The sequence below is a fragment of the Pempheris klunzingeri genome, chromosome 1 (assembly GCF_042242105.1).
Source record: "Pempheris klunzingeri isolate RE-2024b chromosome 1, fPemKlu1.hap1, whole genome shotgun sequence".
NCBI classification, from domain to species: Eukaryota; Metazoa; Chordata; class Actinopteri; order Acropomatiformes; family Pempheridae; genus Pempheris; species Pempheris klunzingeri.
The window spans coordinates 16,137,439-16,160,279 of NC_092012.1; the positions used below are offsets into that span (position 1 = coordinate 16,137,439).

Below are 22,841 nucleotides of genomic sequence, written 5' to 3' on the forward strand. Positions count from 1 at the left end.
TTGGGACGAGCTTTGTGCATCATTTAACCCTGTTAAACAAGCAGGAAGTCCTTTGATAGCAGCATGTAGAAAGTTTGAGTTTAGAAAAACATGGTACTCCGCATGAAAACCGCACTTTAACACTACAGAAGGTTGACACTTTCACCATCACCTTAAACTTCCATATTGTTTTTCAGCCATTTTAGTTTTATTTTTTTCATTTAACTTAAGAACCTTTTTTTTTTGCTTTTTATAGATGAACTCATACCCAGGTCTGCGTTGCATGTATTTAGACTGTCACACTCACACTTGTCAGAATTGGTTGATTAAACTGCAGAAAGCTGAAAAGCAGAAAGACCTGTGCTTGTTGTAGTTGCCTCTCTATCTCCTCTCAGGTCATGAGCAGATTAACCCTCTTTGGATGCCGCAGGCTAAAAATGTTTCTGTTGGCTTCCCTTTTGATTCCCCTCAATGGACTTGGACGTAGTTTCTTCTCTGACACGTGGCGTCATCTGTGGGAGATGAGCAGTTTCAGCGACATTTCATGGACTTTAACCTTCAGTTAACTTACGATACTCTTGTACAGGCTCTTGCATCAACTTTCATTTGACTGTTAAACTAGAAATTAAAGGAAAAAGTCACTCACTCCATCCTGTTAAAACACTGCACAAATGAGCCTTTTTCTTATTGAAATGCATGATGAGTTTAAATTGAATGCAGTTAATCTAACGTCACTAAATCATTTGTGCTTAATGCACTTAGTAGAAGATCTAATCACACATGTTCAAAGAGGTTTGGGCTCATTACAAACAACAACAAGGCAACTATTGATCTTAGTCTTTTATTATCCTGGTACTTCTAATCAGGTTGAATGTCCCTCGTCTATAAGGCATTTTGTTATATATATATCACCACATACATTATGTGACTGTAATGTGAAAGGCTACATACATTATTTGGTCATTTATGTAAATAGATGAACATTGAAATTAACACAAATGAGTAACCTCCCATATTCACAAACGCCTTCCTTTTGCTTGTATGTTCCGTGTGAAATATGAACCTGGGCCGTACAGCGGAAATGATATTCTCGGGGTAGTTAATAATAAAAAATTTTTTTTACTTCACCTAACTTTTCAGTCCACACTATACATGCACCACAAAGTTAAATCTGGGAGTTTGATATTGCATTAAAGAAAATATCTCCCTTTAGATTGTTCAGCACTCGGGATGTGTGTCTCATACAACAAGAATGAACATTTCCCTCTGCTACATAGATGACAACACTCAAGCAGCCTTTCCCCTTGTTTTGTTTGTAAAAGGTTTAGCGTATTTAAAAGGTTGTGTAGTTTAATGATGGACTTTGGACTGGAAAAATAACTACCTGCATTAGGGGTGCACCTACACCATTTTTTTTTGCTGATTCAGTTGAGTACCAGTGTTGTCTACATCTTTTCTTCCGTACTTTGTAGAAAAACTGCTCCTGTTTGATGTCAAGTCAAATGACATCTATCTATCCGTCTATTGTTGTAACTCATATCATCCTCCTCATCTGTGATGTGTGTGTGCTGGTACTTAGGCCTTTGCACTGGTAGCCTTTTGTCTGGTATAGGTGTACCACTAACCTGAATATATCAAATTGCAGCAAGTTCTATTGAAGTGGTACTATTTTCTTTAACAAATGTACTCTTTCATTTTAAGCCAAAACATTTTAACAGCCCTTTCAAACTCTTACAAATTAATACGATTCAGCTGGCATAATCTACCGCTACCATGTTGAGATAATTCTTCTGGCCATTATTCTTTTGTCTTTTTTTCTTTTTTTTTTTTTTAAAAGGTACCCAAAGAACAATAGCACTCTTGCACAATTTCTGTTCTGTATAAAATGAGGTATGTTTCTCTTTTGTTAGTGCATATCAATGTAACAGTGCAAAACCAATTACAACGACTATTTGTTCAACGACCATCTTGTCAAAACACTAATTTTACAGCATTTACCCCACCATCACTTTTACAAGGCATACAAGAAACCACTTTGAGACACTGAACACACATTATCCTTCTGATCAACTCATCTTAGGAACTAGGATAAAGCAAACACATTACAACAAAATATCAAATTCTGGTAGTAATGACTAGGGATAGCAAGCGAATGCACAGTAGTACATCTGAAATAATAATAATAATAATAATTATGTGTGGCATGTGTCAATCCGCATTCTATTCACTCGTACAAACATAAAATTTTCCAGCTCGATTCAAACTGCCCTAAGTGAAGTTTCCTTTTTTTAAACTTCCTCTGGAATGTTTAATCAGCATGTTCACTTGACGGGCCGAGACTTAAATTAGGTGAAACTCAGAAAAGACAGAAAAAAAAAAAAAAGCCTAACGTTGTTAGAAAGCCTCCCCCGTCTGCGATTTGGCTTTCATTTAATGATTATATGTGTTATTTATTTAAGCTGCATGGGAAAAAAAAAATGAAAAGTGAACATAACTAACAATGTTCCTTAACCCTGTTCAAGGGGGGTTTATTTTCTTTTAATCAGGTAGTCCAAGTTAAACCAAAGAGGAGCAGCTTAATTCATTGTTGTTTAGTGTGAAGTCTGACAATGAGGGTCTTAAATAATATAGTGTTAAGTCCTTCAAAGTGTCAAAACAGCTGTTGTGTGTACACATACACACCCACTTAAAGTTGTGACTGAGAAAGTGACTACAGGCCGAGGAACTGTGCCAGTACATAAAAGACACTCGAGGATATGTCCCTTCAGAAAAGGCCTGAGAGTATTTCTGATGTTCATGTGATAAACGCATGGATTGTCTCTTTCTGGTAATACGCCTGTTTCCTTTTGTCCTATAAATTATGTTGAAATGTTGTAAGGCGTTTTATATATATACAAAACATAGCCTTGTTAGGGCCAAACAAACATGGAGCTCAAACTCCAGCCATCACGAGATGAAAATTCCCACACAGTAGGTAGCCCGCTGCCTCCATGTAATCGTCCTGTTTTGACGCTCGATTTGTTCTCACTGAACAAAATTATGGAGACCGTTTTTTTTTTTTTTCTTTTTACAAGCGTTGCAAAAGACCTCCTATGATGACTGTCTCCCTCAGTCTGTAAGAGAAGGCTTGAGTCAAGGCATCCAATTGGAATGTATAGATAGAAAAGTTTCTCAGGAGGCAGTCCCATGGTACAATAATGGCACAAACCACTAGCTAAATCCATTATAAGAATGCATTAGGTAAATATGTACATCATGGGTTTGCACGCTCGATGCTGCAGTGAAACGCGCACAAGTTAAAAGGTGATACCACAGAATTTCAGTAAACTCAATTTATATCATATGTGCTGCTTTTTTTCCACTGATAATAGATTAATTTACCCCTCTCTGAATTTTCTGGCGGCAAATGTACATTTCTTTTGAGAGAGAGCTAGAAAAGGGGACTTTGAGGAGAACCGGCAAAAATTTCTTCTCAACACAGCTACAGAGTTACACTCTAACTGGAGTTAAAAACTCACACTGTGCATCTTGACGTCACACATTTGGGGTTTGGATTCAGCTTTTTGGAAGAAAAAAAAGAACATGTTCACCAGTATTAACTGAAGTTTCCCCAATCTAGACGAACGTTACATGCAAATTACTGAATTCTGTGGTATGTCTTTTCAAAACCTGGCTGCAGTGGAACTTCTACACCCAGAACCTAACAGAGGAGATCATGATCGTGCCTGCACACACACACACACCGAATCTCTTCAGGAAGCTGCCAGAAGAGACTGAGAGAAAGAAAAAGGGCCTTTCAGAACTACCATACACTGTAAACTGGGTGCCATCTAATACAAATGTAATCTGCCAAAAGGTTGTTGTGTCTCACACAGAAACTTCAGATTCAGACAAATGTCGTCAGTTAAAATCTCTAACAGTGTTCTCAGTTTGGCTTTCCCAAATGTGGTTTTTGTGTGAGAGAATCAGAACATAAAACACATCAAATGTCCCAAATTTGTAGCTTAACGAATACAGCATAAAAGATTTGGCTATTTCCAATTTGAAACTTGTTACATCAATGATGCTCATTAAATGAGACATGTATACCGCACGCCATTATACCACATAGCACACGTGTACTGTACATACCATACACATGAAAACAAACGCACACACTCACATTCAAACAGAGCAGAATACAACACTGCCATACTCTGGTAAGGCAAGTCTGAATAGGGCAAGCTGTGATAAGTTGTGTTACATAGCTACAGTATCTGGCAGCTATCTGGCATTAATTAACCCTTAGGTACATAGTGTTTCGGAGGGGACACAAGTAGTGTTGCACTGATTTCCAACAGGCAATATCAGGAGAAAATCCCTCTCAGCTCAGAGAAAAAAAAAAAAAGAAAACCTCCCAAAATCTTCCTCTTACACCGATTCATAAATAAAAACGTGAATCTTGGCAGCAACGACTAACTTAAAAAAAACTTAACTGAAACCAAAAGGTGGATCTGTCTATATACGCTTTGTAAATATTGATACGTACAAAAAAAAAGCTTATAAGCTGCAATAATGAAAAAAATGAATGAAATGAGTGACTTTTTTTGTTTTTTGGAAAAAAGACATGGTGAGAGGGTGATGCTCTGTTTCTTCAGATCATGTCTTTTGCTATAAAACATACCATCCCCAATAATTGACCCCACATCACAAATATATAGTGCACTGTGCAACTTGTAACAAAGTTTGGCCGACTCTATGAAAGATAAGGGGTAGTTGTTGTTGTTGTTGTTGTTGTCGTTGTTGTGTCCCTTCCTCTGATGTCCAGGTTCCACTGAGGATAGAGGATAGCAGGCACCAGTGGTTTGGGAACAGCAAATCCTCTATTAGTCTTGTCGCGCCTCTCCTCAAATGTCTCCTTCCCTTGTTTGTCATCAAGTGGGGGCTGCGCGTTGTGTGTCCAGTCCTCGGAGAAACAAATGCCGTCCCTCCCGTCTCACAGATAAGCAAATGCACGAAACACTCACACGCACACTCACACAGACGCGCTGTATGTTACAAAATAACACATTTGTCTTTATCCTTCGATTCTTTCTTGGCTTTGCGCTCCCCGCTTGAGGACTGTTTTCCCGGGCTGGTTGTGGCTCCGGCTGCTGCCGCCGTCCCAGCGCCGGCTGCTGCTCCGCCTGCTCCTGCACCTCCTCTGTCCGCCTCGTCTCCCTCGGCGGGCTCCGGCTGGCCCTGCTGCACACACAGGGCGGAAGAGCAAAAGAGTGGAAATTCACAGATGTGTGTATATTGCAAGCAAAACTACTTACTGCTCTGAACTTGAAAAAAAGCCATGAACCAAATACTAATGTCTGGATTGGAAAAAAATAACTTTATGAGGTAAACTAAGTATTCATGAAGAAATCTGGAAACCACTCAGTTTTTATTTATGATAGAGGGATGTTGGGAATTTCCTGTTTGAATATAAATGTAATAGTATTCCTTATAAAATATAACACAACCTTTTAAGGTATGACATGCAGGGTCTGTTATTTATTTAGTTAACTGCACTTACTTTTTAAAAATACTTAATTGTGTTGACAATGCTTTTTTAATATTAATTTTATAATCATATTATTTATGTGCATGTAAAAAGTGAGGGAAACAGGAGGGAAGGGTTTTTGTTTTTTCCCACATTTAGACTTTTTTATGCTGTTCAAAAGCAGATGATAGAAAACGCTAAGAACGCTTGTTGGAAAAATTGATAGTAAAAAGGGACCGAAGAGAGACCTCTGTGAGAGAATCTTTGGAGAGCCAAAAGCTTCTTAACGCCACACTGGTTCTAATTATGTCATTTATAGAAATAACTCAATCAATATATTGTATATATATAACAGGGAGTTGCAATGACTGTTCTTAGCGCCTCCAGGAACAATGCTTGTGCCTCACAGTGAACAGAGACAACATATCTAGAAGAAAATAAATAACACTGTGCCTTTTCATCCTCAATTCCTCCTTTAAAGCTTCAACTCTCTGATGCAGACATCCATCTGTTTCCAAGAGGCAGCATCTTCCCTCTACGCTACGTTAAACACCCCAGATTTGTTCAAAGTCCTACTTCTCCGCCCTCTCCCACCTGCTTCCGTTTCCCTCAGCCCCTCCCTCCCCACCTGTGCCTGTGCTGCTGCTGCTGCTGCAGCCGCTGCCGCCGCCGCCGCTGCATGCTCCTGCTCTTGCTCCTGGTAGTACTGGGAGGCTCGCCGGTCCTCCTCCTCCTGGAGCTTCTTTGCGAGCTCTAGGTCACTGATGCCCTCGGGGAGTTGCTCCCACTGTAGGTCCTGACTTTGCTGCTCCTGCTGCAGTGACAGCGCCATCAGATAGTCCTGACGCACGTGAACATGCACGAAGAGAGAGAAAGATGATGATTTATGAGCAAAGCTGTCGGTCTGATGTTTAATTACATAAACTGTGCTCTCATTACGGAATAACAGCTTGGCCACTCTTCGGCTTATGCTGCACACAGACCAATCCACAACCGCAGTGCCTTACTTATTCACTCAGCCATTTGTGTCTGTCTTCATTCATTTTAATCTGTTGTACCATCTTCATTATACACTTTGTAGTAGTTGTGGTAGAGTTAACAAAACCTTTACTCTGGTGTTATCCATTTTATTATAGAAAGTCTCTTCAATTATGTAGTTTGTCACTGCAAAGACCTCATTTCCCCACTGGCATCATTACAGGTTTCCTCCTAATTGAATTGATTATGAGAGCAGAAAATTTCCTGAATACATTTTGCTCATCAAAACCTGCCTTGTAGATAAGGAGGTCTGGGACTGCAATAAAATTTAAAAAAAAAAAGGGTACTAGAGCTCTGCCTCGCCCCCACACAAACACAGAGACTAGACAAAAGCATGGAGACTGTGCCTGGACCACTCTGGCCGACCAATGAGCAGACAGCTGTGAAACCAGTTAAAAAGCCCAGGGGACCTGAACCCAATGCATTAGGGGCCAGAGTGGAGCAAAGCATGGATGAGAACAGAGGGGGGCGCCATGTGTGTGTGTGTCTGGTAATGGAGAGCTACAACACATTTATTATTGAGGAGCTTCCCTTATTTTCACTTTTTTTTAAGCCTGGGATGCTGCACAATTAATTGGATGTCACATGTTTTGTTTCTTTTCATCTCTCATTTCCTCCAGTGTCTCCCTGATTCCTGTAAAATAACTTAAAAAGAGGTCACTTGAAAGAAGTGCAGTGAGGACCAGTGCGACAATTACTGGTCGTCTATTTTGTCTTGGATTTTGTGGCACACTGATGGTGTGGAGAGCACATCAGGATTAAGCGCATCGTGGTTTCAGTCTTGCCTGCATCAGTGCTCAGACCTGGTCTATCTGATCCTGCTGGCCTCGGTACACAGTCTCTGGATCCGAAGGAGGCCTCAACCGGAACTCGGAATCACAGAAGTTGCCGTCTCCGTCAACGTTGTGCAGACTCTCCCAGACGACCTTCTCCTCTGTCAGGAAACCTTGGTCTGTAACCAGGAGGTACAGCTGGCCCTAGGAAACAACCACATACTGCACACTTAACATACACACATCTTATCAGTGTCACACTGTCTACGCACAAACACGGCAGCATGGTTTCTACTGTCATTGCACGCCTGACGCAATCCGAATATGGTGGTTTACAGCGTGTGATTACACGTGTCCACGTAAAAGTCTGCAGCTGAGTGATTATAAGAAAACTTCGGCTGTCACGATGCTTTGTCTGAGGGTTATAGGTGATACACGCAGCTTGGCTTACATTGGCAACAACAGAGCACCGTTCAGACTGAAAGTAAGCAGGCTCCACTTCCTGCCCCGTAGATAACAGGAAAGGTCTGCAGTGATATGGGGAGAGAGCTGTGGGCAGGGGCTGTTAGCGATGGGATGCAGATGTGTTTGCACTGAATGGGACCTCTTAGAGGGTCATCATGAGGGTCTACTATTGTGCATCTTTCACACATGAATACAAGCTTTCATCTGTTTGAACACCATATTTGTATTTATAAGTGATCTAGATTTGCTAAGAGGTAGGTGGTAACTAGTACTTTTCCTCAATCTGCTGCAAATAACAATTACAAATGTTGAAACACAATTGAATTTCACTATTTTTTCATGAATGGCCCACAGAGAAGCATTTCATTTAAATGAGTTTATTTATATTAGTGTTAGGAGTGATTGTAGAGCCATTTAAGATTGCAAAAAAGATAGTTGTGCTGACATCTGTATGAACATTGCCCATGAAACAGAAAATATTACATACAAAACACAGTAATTGTCCTGTAAACGTACGGTGCTTCAAGGTGCTTGTCACCGACTAAAGGGACAGTTCACAACACATCCTGGCCCATTTGCGTTGCTCAATGCTTGATTCTCAGTCTAACTCGTTACTAACAGTTACGGTGAAGTCGTCATCAGCACTTTTTGGTGTTTACCTTGTACTTGATCATGGTGCTGAAGTGGTTATTCCTGAAAAAGACACAGAGCTCTCCCTCCTGCACAGTGGATGTGAGCTCACACAAGCCGTGGTAGGTCAGCTGAGTGGCCGTGCTGCTCAGAAACTGCTCTGCCACGATGCCTTGGACAAGAGAAGGGGAAGAGGGGGGAGAGAGAGAGAGAGAGAGAGAGAGAGATTGTGATTGGTTAGCAAATGCAGAAAAAGGGACCCATGAGTCTCTCTTGAATATTTTATTATATATTTATACCAGTTGCGTGTGTCTGGTATTATTTTGAGCTTGCGAGCCTGTGTGTGTGTCTGTGTGTGTCATCATGTCAAAATGAGACACCTATTGTAGTGGGAGCTACCACAGAATCCAGTTTTTTGTACTGGACAGGCACACGACAGTGTCACAACAGTTCAAGATGCAGTCTTGAAACTTTACAGTGTCTAGCTGAGATCACAGTGGAGGCCTAGTTCAGAGATGGGTGTGTTTCGAGCATGGGCGCTGGAAGTAGGGAAGTGGGAAGTAGGGAAGAGCCCACTGACCCACCACTTAATGCCCACAGCCCACATTCCTTTTAAGTCACGGATCACTGTATCCCACTTTCAATCAATCTTTCCTGTCCACTGCTCCAGCGCAATCTCACTAACTTTTAACCTTTATAATTACAGCTAACAACAGCAACTAATATCATGCATTATACAGAATCCTCACATACTAATGTAGTATTTTGTCCAAACATTGACAATGACAATTCTCTCTTCATCTTTAATGAACAGAAAAATATTATCTATGAAGGTGCATTTAACCTTTACTTGGATGTTCCTATCCATGCCAGGGGGGTTACACACCAATTTGGCATCATAGTGGGTATGATCCCATTACAGGATGCTCTCTAATTGATTAGATGATTTTAGCCCATGTGTTTTGCAGACAGATTTTAAACTGAGTGATGGTGCTTTTTGGAAAGATTCACCTGTCACTATTGTGCTGACCTGTGAGTAACTAATTCAGTTCTAATTAAAATCAACTATTTAGCCGAGGCAAAGCATAACATCCATTTGTGATTTATAAATGAACTCTTCTTGATCTATAAATACTTTCATCATTAGACCACAGACCACTGGGTGAGTCATCTGCAGTACAATCACAAAAAAAAAAAAAAAAACATTTTAAAAAAATCAAGCATTCCTTACTCATTCATGAACATAGTTCACTGTTTGGATATGATATGATGGAAATATGATGGAAACCCTGCTTTTAATGTCTGTAGCAGCTATTTGAACATCCTGGCTCTGATGGGAGCTGGTTACTATAGTGAACTCAATATAGGCTGAGAGACAGATGGCGAGTGACATCTGTAGGACAGAGCAGCATTCAATGTGGAGCAAACACACAAAATCAATGTGATACTCAAACAGTCTACACCAGAATGAGCCACATCCTTTAGGGAGAGTTGGAAAATGAAACTATTGAATACTTACTATTAAATATTTAAGAACATTAAAGCCTGACAACAACACTCAGAGATGTTTAGTATTCTCAGAGTTCTATTAGTCAATTCACAGTGGTTGAAAAGTCATCTCTTCAAGCAGCGATGGACGGGAGATCTGGGCTACAAATGTAGAAATACAATAGAAAGGAGTGAAGTTTCCATATCAATAATCAACACCAATTAATGCAAAGCTACTGACAGCTGGTAAGAAAACTGTGAGCTGTGGAAGTAGGTCATAGGATGAGCAGCCACATGTATGTCCTGGTTTTATTCACACTCAGTGGTTTTGTGCAGAATCGGTTTGCTCCAGACAGTTCGGTAAACATATCTCATGCCATGACACGTGCCACTGAATGAACGCCGTACTTGTGCCGCTAGATATGCAAACAAAGACGATGGCGCTACTCAACTTCAACATGTACCGTCAAATTTAAAGAAAAATGCACAACTCTGTTTAAGCACTCACCTTCCCCTGCCAGCTCGCTGTTGTCCGACTGTTTGCAGGATATTATCTTCTCTACCAGCTGGTTGTAACTGCAGTTGCCCACTGCCTTGACAATGTCCTGCATCTGCAAACAAAGATAAAAACTGTGGGAAAGAATGCTCACCAAGCTCTGGTGCTGTTTTACTAAAAGCCACCATACAATATTTATAGCGAGAAAAAGTCTCTTGACGTGGAGTTCACACTCAAACTACTATCACTGTGTAAACCTGATGCCTCTTGGTGCAGTTCAACTCTAGTGCCGTTAATTATTCTTGTTTAGGGTGGTGTGAACGCTTTCATTTGAACAAATCAAGTGCACACAGAGCACCTAAGAAGCAGTTTGTTAGCAGTGGGAACATAAACCGGACTGTGCAGTAGCAGGCATGACGGTACGGATTCAAAAGAGAAACTACAATTACACCCATCTGCTGATTGTGGGAACTCTCAAGGAACTGATCTCCAGCATGCTTATCCAAAATCATATCCAAAACCACGATTGGCAGTTAAGTGAGAAATGTAGAGGCCGCGGTCTATTTTACAGCAACTACTGTATCGGCCCCATATGGCAGGTTTTGATTCTGTTTCTTTCCGTCTGTGTTTTCTAAATGATATATGAGGTTAAGGTTCATAATAATATAACGTTCTTAGTGGCATCTTTGTTGTTTATTTGTGAACCAACCAATCTTTATTCATATAGCGCCAAATCTAAACAGTGTTATCTCAAGACGCTTTCCTTAAAGAGCAGGTCTACACCAAACTCCTTAATTAAAAGAGAGGCCCAGGAATTCAAAATTAAGGATTCAAGAATTCGAGATTTGTGATAAGTTATGGTTAATACGACACACAAAAACTAGAAGACAACAGTGAACTGAACTCCAGGTGTGAAAGCGGCCTCAGACTAATGGCAAGACTTGGTAAGTAGAATATTTCATCACTCTTGGTGAACTCGAAGGAGACGTGCCGAGGATAGACAGGAGGACGACGAAACAAGTTGATTTCAGGGAGGTGAAGAGAAGCAGCAGCAATGAGTAAGCTCTGTCTCACCTGGGGGTCAACCAGCCAGCCGTGGTAGAGGGGGATGTCTAGCAGATCAAACACAATGCATTCTGGGGTGTACTCGAAGACTCGCACCCCTGTGAACTTCACGTTCACATCCAGACCCGTCTGCAGCTTGTGCAACACTGCCATGGCATCACTCATGTTCTAGGAGACAAAGGCAACAACGGTTCAGATTTATGTTAAAAACTGTGCGACAGCAATGCAGCAGAGGGATTAAACAATGTGAACTTTTTGTATTGTAAACATTATATAGAACCAATAACTGTGTCCAATCCAGCTGTTGGTGTACTACATGCTTGTGGACCATATGCCGTCTTTATCTGTTATTCTGGTTGTCTGAACGAAAAACTCTTTAAAAGAAATGAATGGAAGACTATGAGAGAGTGACTTGACTTCTCATTTGATGTATTACTACATCAGTAAACATTTTCCTTATGAGTTTATGGTCTCGTTTAAAGTCTTCATCCAAACAGCATGGTGTTCATTTTGTAAATGATGGTCCCATTCAGAGTAAAATAGACTATAAAGCTGGGTATGCTGCAGACTAACCAATCAGAGACCGATCATGCCTAACCATAACCAATCAGAGGCAGGCTTTCACAGAATGTGGGAACTCAAAAAAATAAAATAAAATCAAACATCACTTCTGGCTCCAAAAAAACAAGATGGTGACGGCCAAAATGCCAAACACGAGGCTTCAAAATGGTAGTCGACAAACCAATGGGTGATGTCATGGTCCACTTCTCGTGTACAGCTATGAGTCAGCATAGCTGAAGCTATCAGGGATTGGAAGAGACCATTGGCTGCCATTTATTCCTATAGAATACAAAAAATACTTCCACGCATTCATCCACATCTTTCATTTGGTTTGTGTCAAATGTTTTTGTTTTCTAGTTGGTTTTCTACCGTTTTCATATTCACTAGACATATTAGGTTTTGCTTCACTAACCGACAATCAATCTACAACCACAGGAAGAAATGGAAGTGTCTGCCAGGAAATCATTTGATGTGAAATTTCTGTGCAAGCTCTCAGGCACATCATTGTGAGAAATGATATTTCCCTTTCATAACATTACCAAGGGGTGGACGAAATATCAGGAACACTTGACAATATCATTCAATACAATGCAATAGCCCCACAATAAAGATGATTTTTGGGTCATTTTTGCCTTTGCTTTTGATAGTGGATGGTAGTAGTAGACAGTTAGTAGACATTAATTAAGGCTTCAGTGGTAAAATACGTTTTAAACCATCTCTATCTGTCTCTCTCTCTCTATCTCTCTCTCTGCACCAAATATTGTGCAGCTCTTTCTGTGAATGTGCCATCATGTCTGAATGTAGCCAGTGGGAGCATTAACACAAAATTCAACCATGTCTAAACGACACTTTAACAGATAGATGAAGCCTGTGACGTTAAGGTCATCAGCTGGGCTCAAACAGAGGACGCTGCTACTACATGGTCAGCAACCTAAACGCTTTACCCACCAGACTGCCTCTAATATGTTCAAGTTTCAGCACTATCGTGCCGGACAGATGATTCGATCCAGTAGCCATTTTGAGGGTGGAGTCTGTTAACTGAGATTGCATTATACTGTAAATTGAAATCTGTGCCCATTTTTAATTCTTTCTCGAGGCTCAAACATGAAGTTATAGAGTTATTCCAAACAGTAACAAATCAGTACAGAGTTCATCCTACAGCTTAGATGTGACTAATACTTGTAGTGTAAGTTACAGTTAGTAAAGAGGGTCAGTAAACCTCCTCAAAAGAACAATTATAAATTCAGGGGAAATGAATGGGTAACACGTTTCAATAATAACTCACTGTAGCAGAAGGTATGCACTGACGTCACTTTTTCACATGATACCACCCCCCAAACCTCACTATGAACAAACTGAGCTGTGAGCGAGAAGAAAAACACACAAAGACTGAAAAAGTAAAGGCCGTCAGAATCTACAGCGCTCCATGCTGCGTAACAGGCGCCCAGCGGTCTGTGGACAGAAATCAAGCTTCCTGATGTATATACAGAATGTAACATCACACAAAACAGTGGCATAACAGTGCCTGAGGCAGGTTTATTGTCTCATCTTGATACATTTACTGAATAAAACCCCAGAATCCTTTTGAACTCAGAGCACAAAATTGTGCACTGTGAGCTGTTCTGGGTTTAATTCAGCAGAACCCTCCTGGAAAACTCTCCTGACCTCTGGAAACACATCCCTGGACCAGTTTTAAAGCAGCAGCCTCGTCAAAATGGTTGACAGCCTTAAATGATATTGTGCTCCTCAGTGGAAAAGTGTACACCATTGCATGTTTCATTTAGGAAACAGCTTGCTTGCTCTGTTAATATTACACAGACTCTGGGAAATTATTGCTTCGCTTCTCTTTGGCCTTCAGCAGTCGGTGAGAACGTCTGCCTGAATTCTTTCTAAACCTGTGCAGCAAATTGCCTAACAGCTCTTAACCATCTTACCAGTGTTTTCTATGGGTTTTACACATATGAATGCACAGTGGTAGATGCAGACTGTTGCAACTGTGATTTCATTAAAACATTTGACAATTTACAGAACTTCAGTATTTTTTTTTCTTTCTAGAAACAGTTTTATGCTCTTAAGAAGAATAATGTCGTCAGCTATATTGTTGTTTACAAGTTCCTGTCAGTTTTAACTAGATTTGTCTTCTCCAGTATACATGAGATGCAAATCAGGACTGAGTAATATTCAACTAGTCATTCATTTTAAGGCTGGTGGTTTGATCTTCTTCTGTCCACATGCTTCCAATGTGTGTGAAACTGATTTTATTGGTCAAATGTGAAAATCATTTGAGCTTATGACCAAAATAGGTAATAAATATCAGCGCAAACTGCTTTAGTCAAGAAATAAAGTTGTATTAAGAAAAGTCTCTTGGTGCACTATTAATGTACTACATATATGTAATCAATATGCTTACACGCATTATGGTGTCTGCATTGTTCTAAAAGTTAAATAGTTTGACTTTGAACTGGTGCTTTATTCTGTTTTTATCTCTGGTCGTGGTGGAGGGTTTTAAAAGCTGCCAAAAATACATATGTAGAAAGAAATTCCTTTATTTTAAATCAGCCCCTCGACGGTTGAAGAGAATTTCTACTATGATTACAATTCATCCTTTAATTATGAGTGAGGATTTATCGCCATTTTACATTCATACACATCATATCATATGTATGCCATATATGTCACACCTGTGCACCCACACACCTGAGAACCGAACCGACTAATTCTTGCATCCAGCCTCAGAGCGATGTTTCCCAGCTGGCTCTAAACGTCTGCTGCCATTTAACTCTGAGATCAAGATAAGCCCTGCAGCTGAGCCATACAACTCTATTATGAGCATGTGGTTGTAAGTGATTTCCCTTTGAATTCAACTCTTTCACAATAAAATACTACAGATGGTAGAAATACAAAAAAAAAATACTTAACTGATATTAAACTCTTAAAAGTCTACAAACTGGGGTTTCTGATTTAGGCTGCAGTTAAACGCTATCGAAACAGGACTGGATGATAATTCAATATCACTGTTTGTCGACTTTCAGTGGTATCTTATTCTAATAATGCAGTGTGTTATGTCATACTGTTGTTCAATCATTTCAATTAAGTTCTCTTAAATCATAATAAGCAATATGTAAAACCTGAAAAATGAGACATTCTTCTATTTCCTTCACGCCCAACAAGGAGTATAATGCTGCTTTAGAATAATTTTGAAAAAGTCTCAGTCTCAAAAGTCTCTTTCTCGGCTCACAGATAGAGGGATACAGTACAGATTCTGTGTGTGCGTCCCATGGGCAGCGAGCTACTCCAGCTTTGATGCTTGGCGAGGAGAGCTGAGGTGAAAAGCCTTCAGCTGGCCCATCAGAGTGTGTGGATTAGGACGCTTACGAGCAGCAGTGATGGCAGGATTAGCAGGGCTGTGTAATGGACCACATCTCTTCACTTTAGGCCAGAGAGCTCTGACACCAGATGAGCGCTCGGAGATCGGATGATTAGCACTGCATCACTCACATTCATCTGTGCTTGTGTTGGATGTATTTCCACAGTACAACATTAGCACGGCACTCAGCTGAGGCCTTTCAGGGGCCTTTTAAATTTTCGTTCTTCAGAGTAAGCATCTAAGAGAAGGCCTCTCTCTTTGAGGCCTCTCTCTTTGTTTTCTTTAGCCCTAAATTCTCCTGGAGACAAAGTCCTGAGTAGATATAATTATCTGGTAGTTGACAGAATATGGCATTAAAGTGCAAAAGTGAGAGATTTGGTTCCCACAAAGGTTTCATTTCTTAACATGAGAGTCCTAGTTGAAAAAACACGTGCAGCAGTTGAAACACACAGCCGAGAAATCAAATCTATTTAAAATCAAGCCGCATACTATAAAAACATATATAAAAGAAAGTGACCATGCTTCTATAAAAACATATATAAAAGAAAGTGACCATGCTTCTGAATATTGGAGAAAGAGCCGTTATTCCCCATGATGCATTTTAAATTTAAAACCAAAACTTTTCTGCCAAGCAAAACGACTGAGAAGCAGTTTTTGGTTGAGAAACACATACTGAGGTTGATATTGATCAAATTCTGTGCCATTGCTAAATAAAATCATTTGAAAGGATGCAGCCGTCACATATTTGTCAGGCAAATTCAATGAATCTGTCAGCATTCAGGTCTATAAATATTTATACAAATGTACACAGCAGTCCTGTGAACCTAAAGAAACAACACATCCATCACTGGGGGACAAAAGTAAGCCATTACATAATGCCATGGCCTATAAGTGGGAACTGTAAATAATGAACAGTTTACAAGACCGTAATGTCCCATAATGTGGGTCACACTTGTATGAATCCTGGCGCAACATTAGCAGCTGTCGCTGCTCTACATTTTTGTTGAATTACTCATCAAGCTAATCTAATGTTTCTAATGTTTCTTTCAGCTCCTGCTTAGATAGAGAATCTCTCTATATAATGCAGCCCAATACAAATACACCGCTAACTATGCTCTATAGATCACCGTATGATCAACATAAACTGACTGTAAGTTTCATAAAGGTGCATAACCCTGCATATAGTTTCATCTCTGATCTTGTAATTTGACGTCCAAAACAAACTGTTTCATCAGCAATTTCTCATCATGTTTTCTCTCAGTCAATGTCTCTGCTTACTCAATTGGATACAGATTTCTATTCAGAAGGCCTTTAATTTGATTACCAGAGTGTCTACCAAACATGTCTATGTATGCCAAATTTACATTCGTTCATCACCAGACAGGCGAGGGTTAAGGGCATGTGCAAGAACAGAGAATAATGCTTTTTGAAGCCCATTTTGGGTTTTTATCTTCTTTATTCAGAACAAATAAAAGGTTTAAGAAACTTCTATGAACAACGCCCGTCACTGTGAGTGACGTTAAATCCAAACAAAAGAGCCTTCTTAAACATAATAACCCATTTCCTCCAGTACTTGAACAGTCATCGTGGATGAATTGCCTCGTGAGAGTCCACTCAGACAAAAGCAGAGCAAAACTACGCTCACTTCAACAGCTCCTCCGAGTAAATATTCAACAATAGCTAAAGAGCAGCCGTGCAACTGCTATTTTAATCCTCATACACTCCTGTGACAGATGATGTTTTTAAAGCTGAATTTATAAATAGAACTACATCTGTTATGAACTTCTACTTCCCAAAGTCAGGGAGGCTTCTGTTGTATATTATAGCAATCAATAAGCAATGAGAACTCATCTCTCCGAGTGTTAGAGAAGAGGACACCTTTTGTTTGACATGCACATAAACACACTTCAGACTTGCTCTCTCTTAGATCTCAGCTTCCAGCATCCCGGAGCCCCGCCCACCGTAGTCTCCACATACTGTGTCGACCACAGCACACGGACATGAGGACACCCACATGCGAAAGAGCTACCAGGCCAGTGTCTAGGATTAGACTGCCATAATAACTATGCAACACAAACTTTAACCACTCCCTTACTTAAACAGTGCATGTTCAGGGCACCACTGGTTTATTTAAGAGGTTGTATTTCAGCTCAACTTAAATTTAGAAAGACGATGCAGTAAGCTTCTACGAGGAGACTGCATGTTATTTTTTTTTTTTCTCCTCTCTGAATGAGGGACAAGTGTGGCTTCAAATCATTCACAGATGTGCTGGTGCTCTGCCACGCGAAAGCAGGAGAGGCAGGGCCTCTCCCACACCGTAGGCAAGCAGTGGAGATGGGAGGTAGCAGGGGAGCCAGAGCTGGAGCTCCATCTCCAAGTGCTTCTCATGGTGACATACACACACACACACACACACACACACAGCCTAAGTAATAGCCGGGAGCTGAACCCAGCCATGCGTCTCTAAGCATTCACAGCCATGTGAAACAACATAATCTGACACTCCTGACCCCTGTTGTTCCCTGGGCCTTGCAAGACACATATTATGTAACATATAGAGCAGTGGAAAAAAGCTAAGCTGCAGTTTTATGTGGTTTGTAATCAACTCGATGCTTATTTCCATATTACGGAACATCCGCTGGCCTTCTCTGCTGCCTCAATGCAAATGTGCAAACATGTTTTAGTGTTAGCATGCAGCTTTTCTGAATGTGTGTGTGTGTGGACAGATCAGAGCAGTGTGCGTCTCACTTTGTATACTGTGGAGAAAATATATCAATAGTGGCGGGGCTGAGATATTTTGAGTGCATCAAAGAGACAAAGTGAGAGCTCATTAAACTTGCACTATTATGGTTTTCGACGCAGAGAGAAAGAGGGGTGAGAGACTGAGTTCATCCCAAAAGCCCTGCGCTCCTCAAGCACCATGAACAGTCAGCAGCTAACTAACACACACATAAGCAAAAACACAAGCCTGTTTGATAATAATATTCCGCAGCGATTAGCCGGGCCTTACCTGCTCGTAGTTTAGCCGCTGAGCCTCTGATATCTCCTTAGGCTTGGTTTCCAGAATGTAGTCTCCTGCAGTGAGAGGAGCAGACAGATGTTGGCAGAAGTGTTGACTTATATTGCACTGACAGAGCGACACAATCGCCACCTTGATTGGGACTGATTATCACAATGGCTTCATGTCTTAAGTGTATGTGTAGAAGGTGACAGATGTTTTGAGATGTTTTAAATGCCAACAGGAGGAGGGGGGGTGGGTGGCACTGGCCAGCTGTTTACCCAGGAAAGGCTGTGCCAAATATGTAGCATCAGCCGAGCCCCTGTCCACCGGGGTGTCACCTGAGAGCTCTTGTCGACTTGGCTCTGCAGCAGCCCTGCCTGGCAGCTGTCCGGCTCCAGCTCTGTTCAGCCTGATCAGCGCTGCTTATTTCTTCAATTATTTATTTCTTATTTATTCAATCATTTCTCAAGGAGAACCATTAACGCACAGCAAACACCACCACCTCCAAACCACGTGTTCATTTTCGTCGTCCTGTGTTTGCCACGCTCGCTTACACAATTCTTTAGTTCTGAATGATTTCAGAAACTATGCAAGAGTTTCACATAGATTGAATAGCAAAGGAAGTTATGCAAATATATTCTTGATATTGCAGTTAAAGTTTCCTTGCAGTCCGCTCCTTACTTATAAAACTCTCGTGTAAGTATTTTTCAAAATCCTTCACAGAGCATCATTAATTTCCCGCTGCACTTTCAACACGTACTTTTCCTGAGAATTACTCAGAGGAATGCCATCGACCTCTTGTCATCAACAGCTACATTAAGTAAAAACAGCTACACATGGAGGGAAAAATGCTTTCATTTGTATTTTGCTCAAACAAATAGAATGAATGGAGTACATCTAGGGGGGGAAAAAAAACCCTTTTAAGCTTTTTTTTTTTTCGTGTACTTAGTGCTAATAATTGTATAATTGTAATAACTGGCCCAGAAAGGCACAACTGTCCAAGCCTAAACCGGCCTTTCTCTGCACAAAATACAGCTAATACAGCAGCTACCATGTGAGCAAAGCAGAGAGATGTGTTAGACTCTTTTAATTTACATGCAAACTTGTGTTTTATGAACTAAAATGAACTCAAACTAAAGCACCAGTCGGGATCGTAGACTACTTGTAGCTGCGATTTTTAAACTGCCAGTTGCGGTTTTTAAAACTCTTCTGATCTGATTTATATCCCGTCACCCTAGATGAATATCTTACTGCGAGTCAAGATTTCTTTTCCAGCAGCGGTCCCGTCAGAGGAGTGGTTGTACCACAGTATGTCCAGAAACAGGGAAAACCCCTCACTGCTCTGTGCCACAGTGAACTCGCTCATCTCTTGTCCTCTTGTAATATCTATATCTGTGTGACCCGATAGGTCCGGATCACTGGCATGCTACACTGCGTGCTGTTTGCTCAGCAGTGAGACCACCACCCACTTTGAACATCACGTCTGAACTTCATCACACACCATCAGGCTTGGTGTTTGTTTCTAATGTGTTATGAATCCAGCAGCCGCTGAACATTATACAATATTAACTTTGTGCGCTGTGATTGTACACAAGCACAAGGTCAACTCATCCGCCCAAATACCACACAAATGGGCACATTTGGAGACAAAGAAAATGCACATAGCGATAACAATGTGAAATTCCTTCATTATTCAATTGTCACTCATAGAGATGTGAGCAATGTTTGCTTGGTAGCCCACAGATAGTTCAACAATAAAAGTGCTGTGATGTGGATTATGTTGGTCTACTCTAATAAGGCCCTGACAGCTAATGGGAGACACTACCAAGGACTGGCTGAGCCCCTGCTGTAACCAGACACTCTACTTTGATATTGTAGAGTAATCTCAGTTATGAAGGGCAGGAGACAGCCAAAGAGAGGAGATAGCTCCTGTTTCCTTTGCAGCATTTGGATCTTGGGGGATTCCCCTGTTCTGGTCTCTTCCTCTGTTGACTTTGGAATATTTTCATACATATCTGACCCTAAGAATGTAACCACTCATTTGAGAGGATGTGAAACGTAAGAATGTTTACTAGACTGCTGAACCTCAGAAACAGTGGCTTCATGGGCTTGTCTGTTTACAAGTGTGCACACATGGGAAACACTTTCAAGCTGGTGTAAAAACAGGCCACTGTGTTATTACTGCAGTAAGCTACTTTATAAATGTATTATCACCTGCATGGTACAAAACACGTTATTGTAAATGTGTTGGGCCAGATTCAGTGAGGCGGCATGGCTTAACGTAATCATTACTACATTTTTCCTCTTTGATCAGCAATGTGGCATCAACTTGCTCTTGTGTAATATGTAACAACAAACACTCACCAAGATACTCCATCAGTTGCTCAGCAGTAATAATTTCCATCATAGGTGGCATCTTTACCTGCAACATGAACACATCACACCCCTTGAGTGGGATTCAACGTGTACTGGCATGTTCATACATAATGGTAAAATTGAGAAATCATACATGAGCTTTCTTGACAGAAATTAATTTGATAGCAGGATGTGCAGAAGGATCGAGAGGCACTAGGACTTGTCCATAGATCTGATGTTAGATGTGTTTTGGTAACTACTATCAAGTCCAAATGTTGCACGTTGCAGTTACATAAAATAAGTGGAGACAGAGCTCAGAGCTACCTTATAAAATATTTGTGTTGTATTTGTTTTAAGTTTCTATTGATTCAGAGGCTTTACCTTCCATGCAAGCAGTAAAACATTCATAATTGCCAGTAATGGACAGGGGCCGTTCTCGTTCTGGGTGATGATCGGCGTGTTCTCCTCCCTCCACTTGATCCACTTAATGTGGTAAATGGACTGGCCGGCGGTCCGGTCCTTAGTGCAGACAGTCTTTGTCCCATCAGCCCCGTACTCGCTCTGCAAGGCCAGGGCCAGCCCTCTGTCCTCCAGCCCCTCGCTGTTCAGGTCGGAGCTGGGGCAGGAGTTGAGGTTGGAGAAGGACTCGAGGGAATCCATGCTTCGGGACTCTCCCCCGAGGCTGGGATCGGGGTCACTCCCACTCGGTAATCCCTCCGATAAGGTGTGATCACCGGACAGCCCCGACTTGACGTTTGCTGCGATTGCATTGTTCGGACACAGATGGGTCGGTTTGGCAAGTTTTGTCGGTTCACTTTCTCCACAAGCCAAATCCTCGTGCTGCACATCTGTGCTCTCCTTAGCAGGAGGTGAGGACGGGCCGTCGGTTTTGTTGTTTACTAACTTTGAGGCACCACCCTCGCTATCTTCTGCAGCCAGCACCGAGTCATGCCCCATCCCGTTACTGATCTGATCCACGGACCCCGACCACGATCCGCTCGCCTCGGTGTCCTTCCTCTTATCCTCCTGCACGGGGAGGACTTCGACCTCCTCTGGCACGCCAGACTTCCCAGCACTGGGAATGACATTAGCTGCGCCGGGAGAACTAACATTAGTGGTGCTGTTATTACAACTAACGTTAACCAAAGTACTGAGAGGAGCCTCACTATTCTTGCATTTCTCGGCTGTTCCTTTCACTCCGCCGACAGCTGTAACATCGCCCATCTCTCCCGCGATCGTGGCACACAAAGAGCTCCCGTCAGTGTCTCGATGCAGGTTTGCATTTTTCTCCATTTCGATTTACAGACTGTCGACAGATTTTAGCTAAATTGCAGCCGCAGCTTCGGTCCCAAAGACGCCATGACAACTCTGCCAGTGACGTCATCAGAGTGAATAGCTTTCAGGCCGAGCGAGGAGGCGTTTTAGGGGCTCGTATCTCTTAGACTCTCAACGTTTATCGCTACGATAAAAAGTGTGTGACCAGCCGGACATTGATGGTATTAACATTAATTTCAGCTGATGATTATTGATTATTTGTCAAAAACAAATTTGCAATATTTTCCACCTCAAAGCAAACGTTGTTTTGCTTGTTCAGGGGCGACGCAGAGTTAAAAGTACAGTTCAGACTCTTTTTGTCTATCGAACAGAACATCGCATATGACTTCAGCAAGGTGACAGAATACAGAATATAAAGTTCAAGACAGGGACTTTTGGATCAGGCTGTGGCGTTGTTGGCTGCAGCTTCTAACGGTTTACAGTTTGAAGTACTTTCCTTTAACGAGGATCCCTGAACGTAGCACGAACAGAACGTACAGTGGCCGTCTTGCGTGCGAATGCTCGCGCACTTGTGAGGACTTAAAGCTCTCGCGCAGCCAGACGTCCGTGCTGCTGTCCGGGTCCACGAGACTCCGGACGGTACAGGGCCGTCATGTCTGAACCACATTAATACTGTTAATGTACAACAAAATAACAGGTCTGCTTTATTTCTTCAGTTTGGCGTAAAAACAAAGTTACCCCCAACGTAAACTGACAGAGTTAACTCGTGCAAAGTCATGACAGCATACTGTATCCACACACTTTCACTTTTCTGAGCTTTCCTTTTTTACTAAAAGTGA

At 41.4% G+C, this 22,841-nt stretch overlaps 1 protein-coding gene across 2 annotated transcripts; it reads right to left on the minus strand.

Moving 5' to 3' along the window:
• Positions 1-806: 806 nt before the first annotated feature.
• Positions 807-22,077, minus strand: mindy2 (MINDY lysine 48 deubiquitinase 2). Of its 2 annotated transcripts, none has more exons than XM_070835286.1 (9): positions 21,109-22,077; positions 20,737-20,794; positions 18,382-18,446; positions 11,453-11,611; positions 10,391-10,493; positions 8,424-8,566; positions 7,330-7,503; positions 6,117-6,329; positions 807-5,199 (listed from the first exon to the last, which is right to left on the minus strand). In XM_070835286.1, exons 1-9 carry the CDS (start codon positions 22,018-22,020, stop codon positions 5,014-5,016), a joined length of 2,013 nt encoding a protein of 670 aa, XP_070691387.1. In that variant the 5' UTR covers positions 22,021-22,077; the 3' UTR covers positions 807-5,013. The 2 variants fall into 2 exon arrangements, with proteins under 2 accessions (XP_070691387.1, XP_070691378.1); XM_070835277.1 differs by having other exon boundaries at positions 807-5,202.
• Between the last annotated feature and the right edge of the window lie 764 nt (positions 22,078-22,841).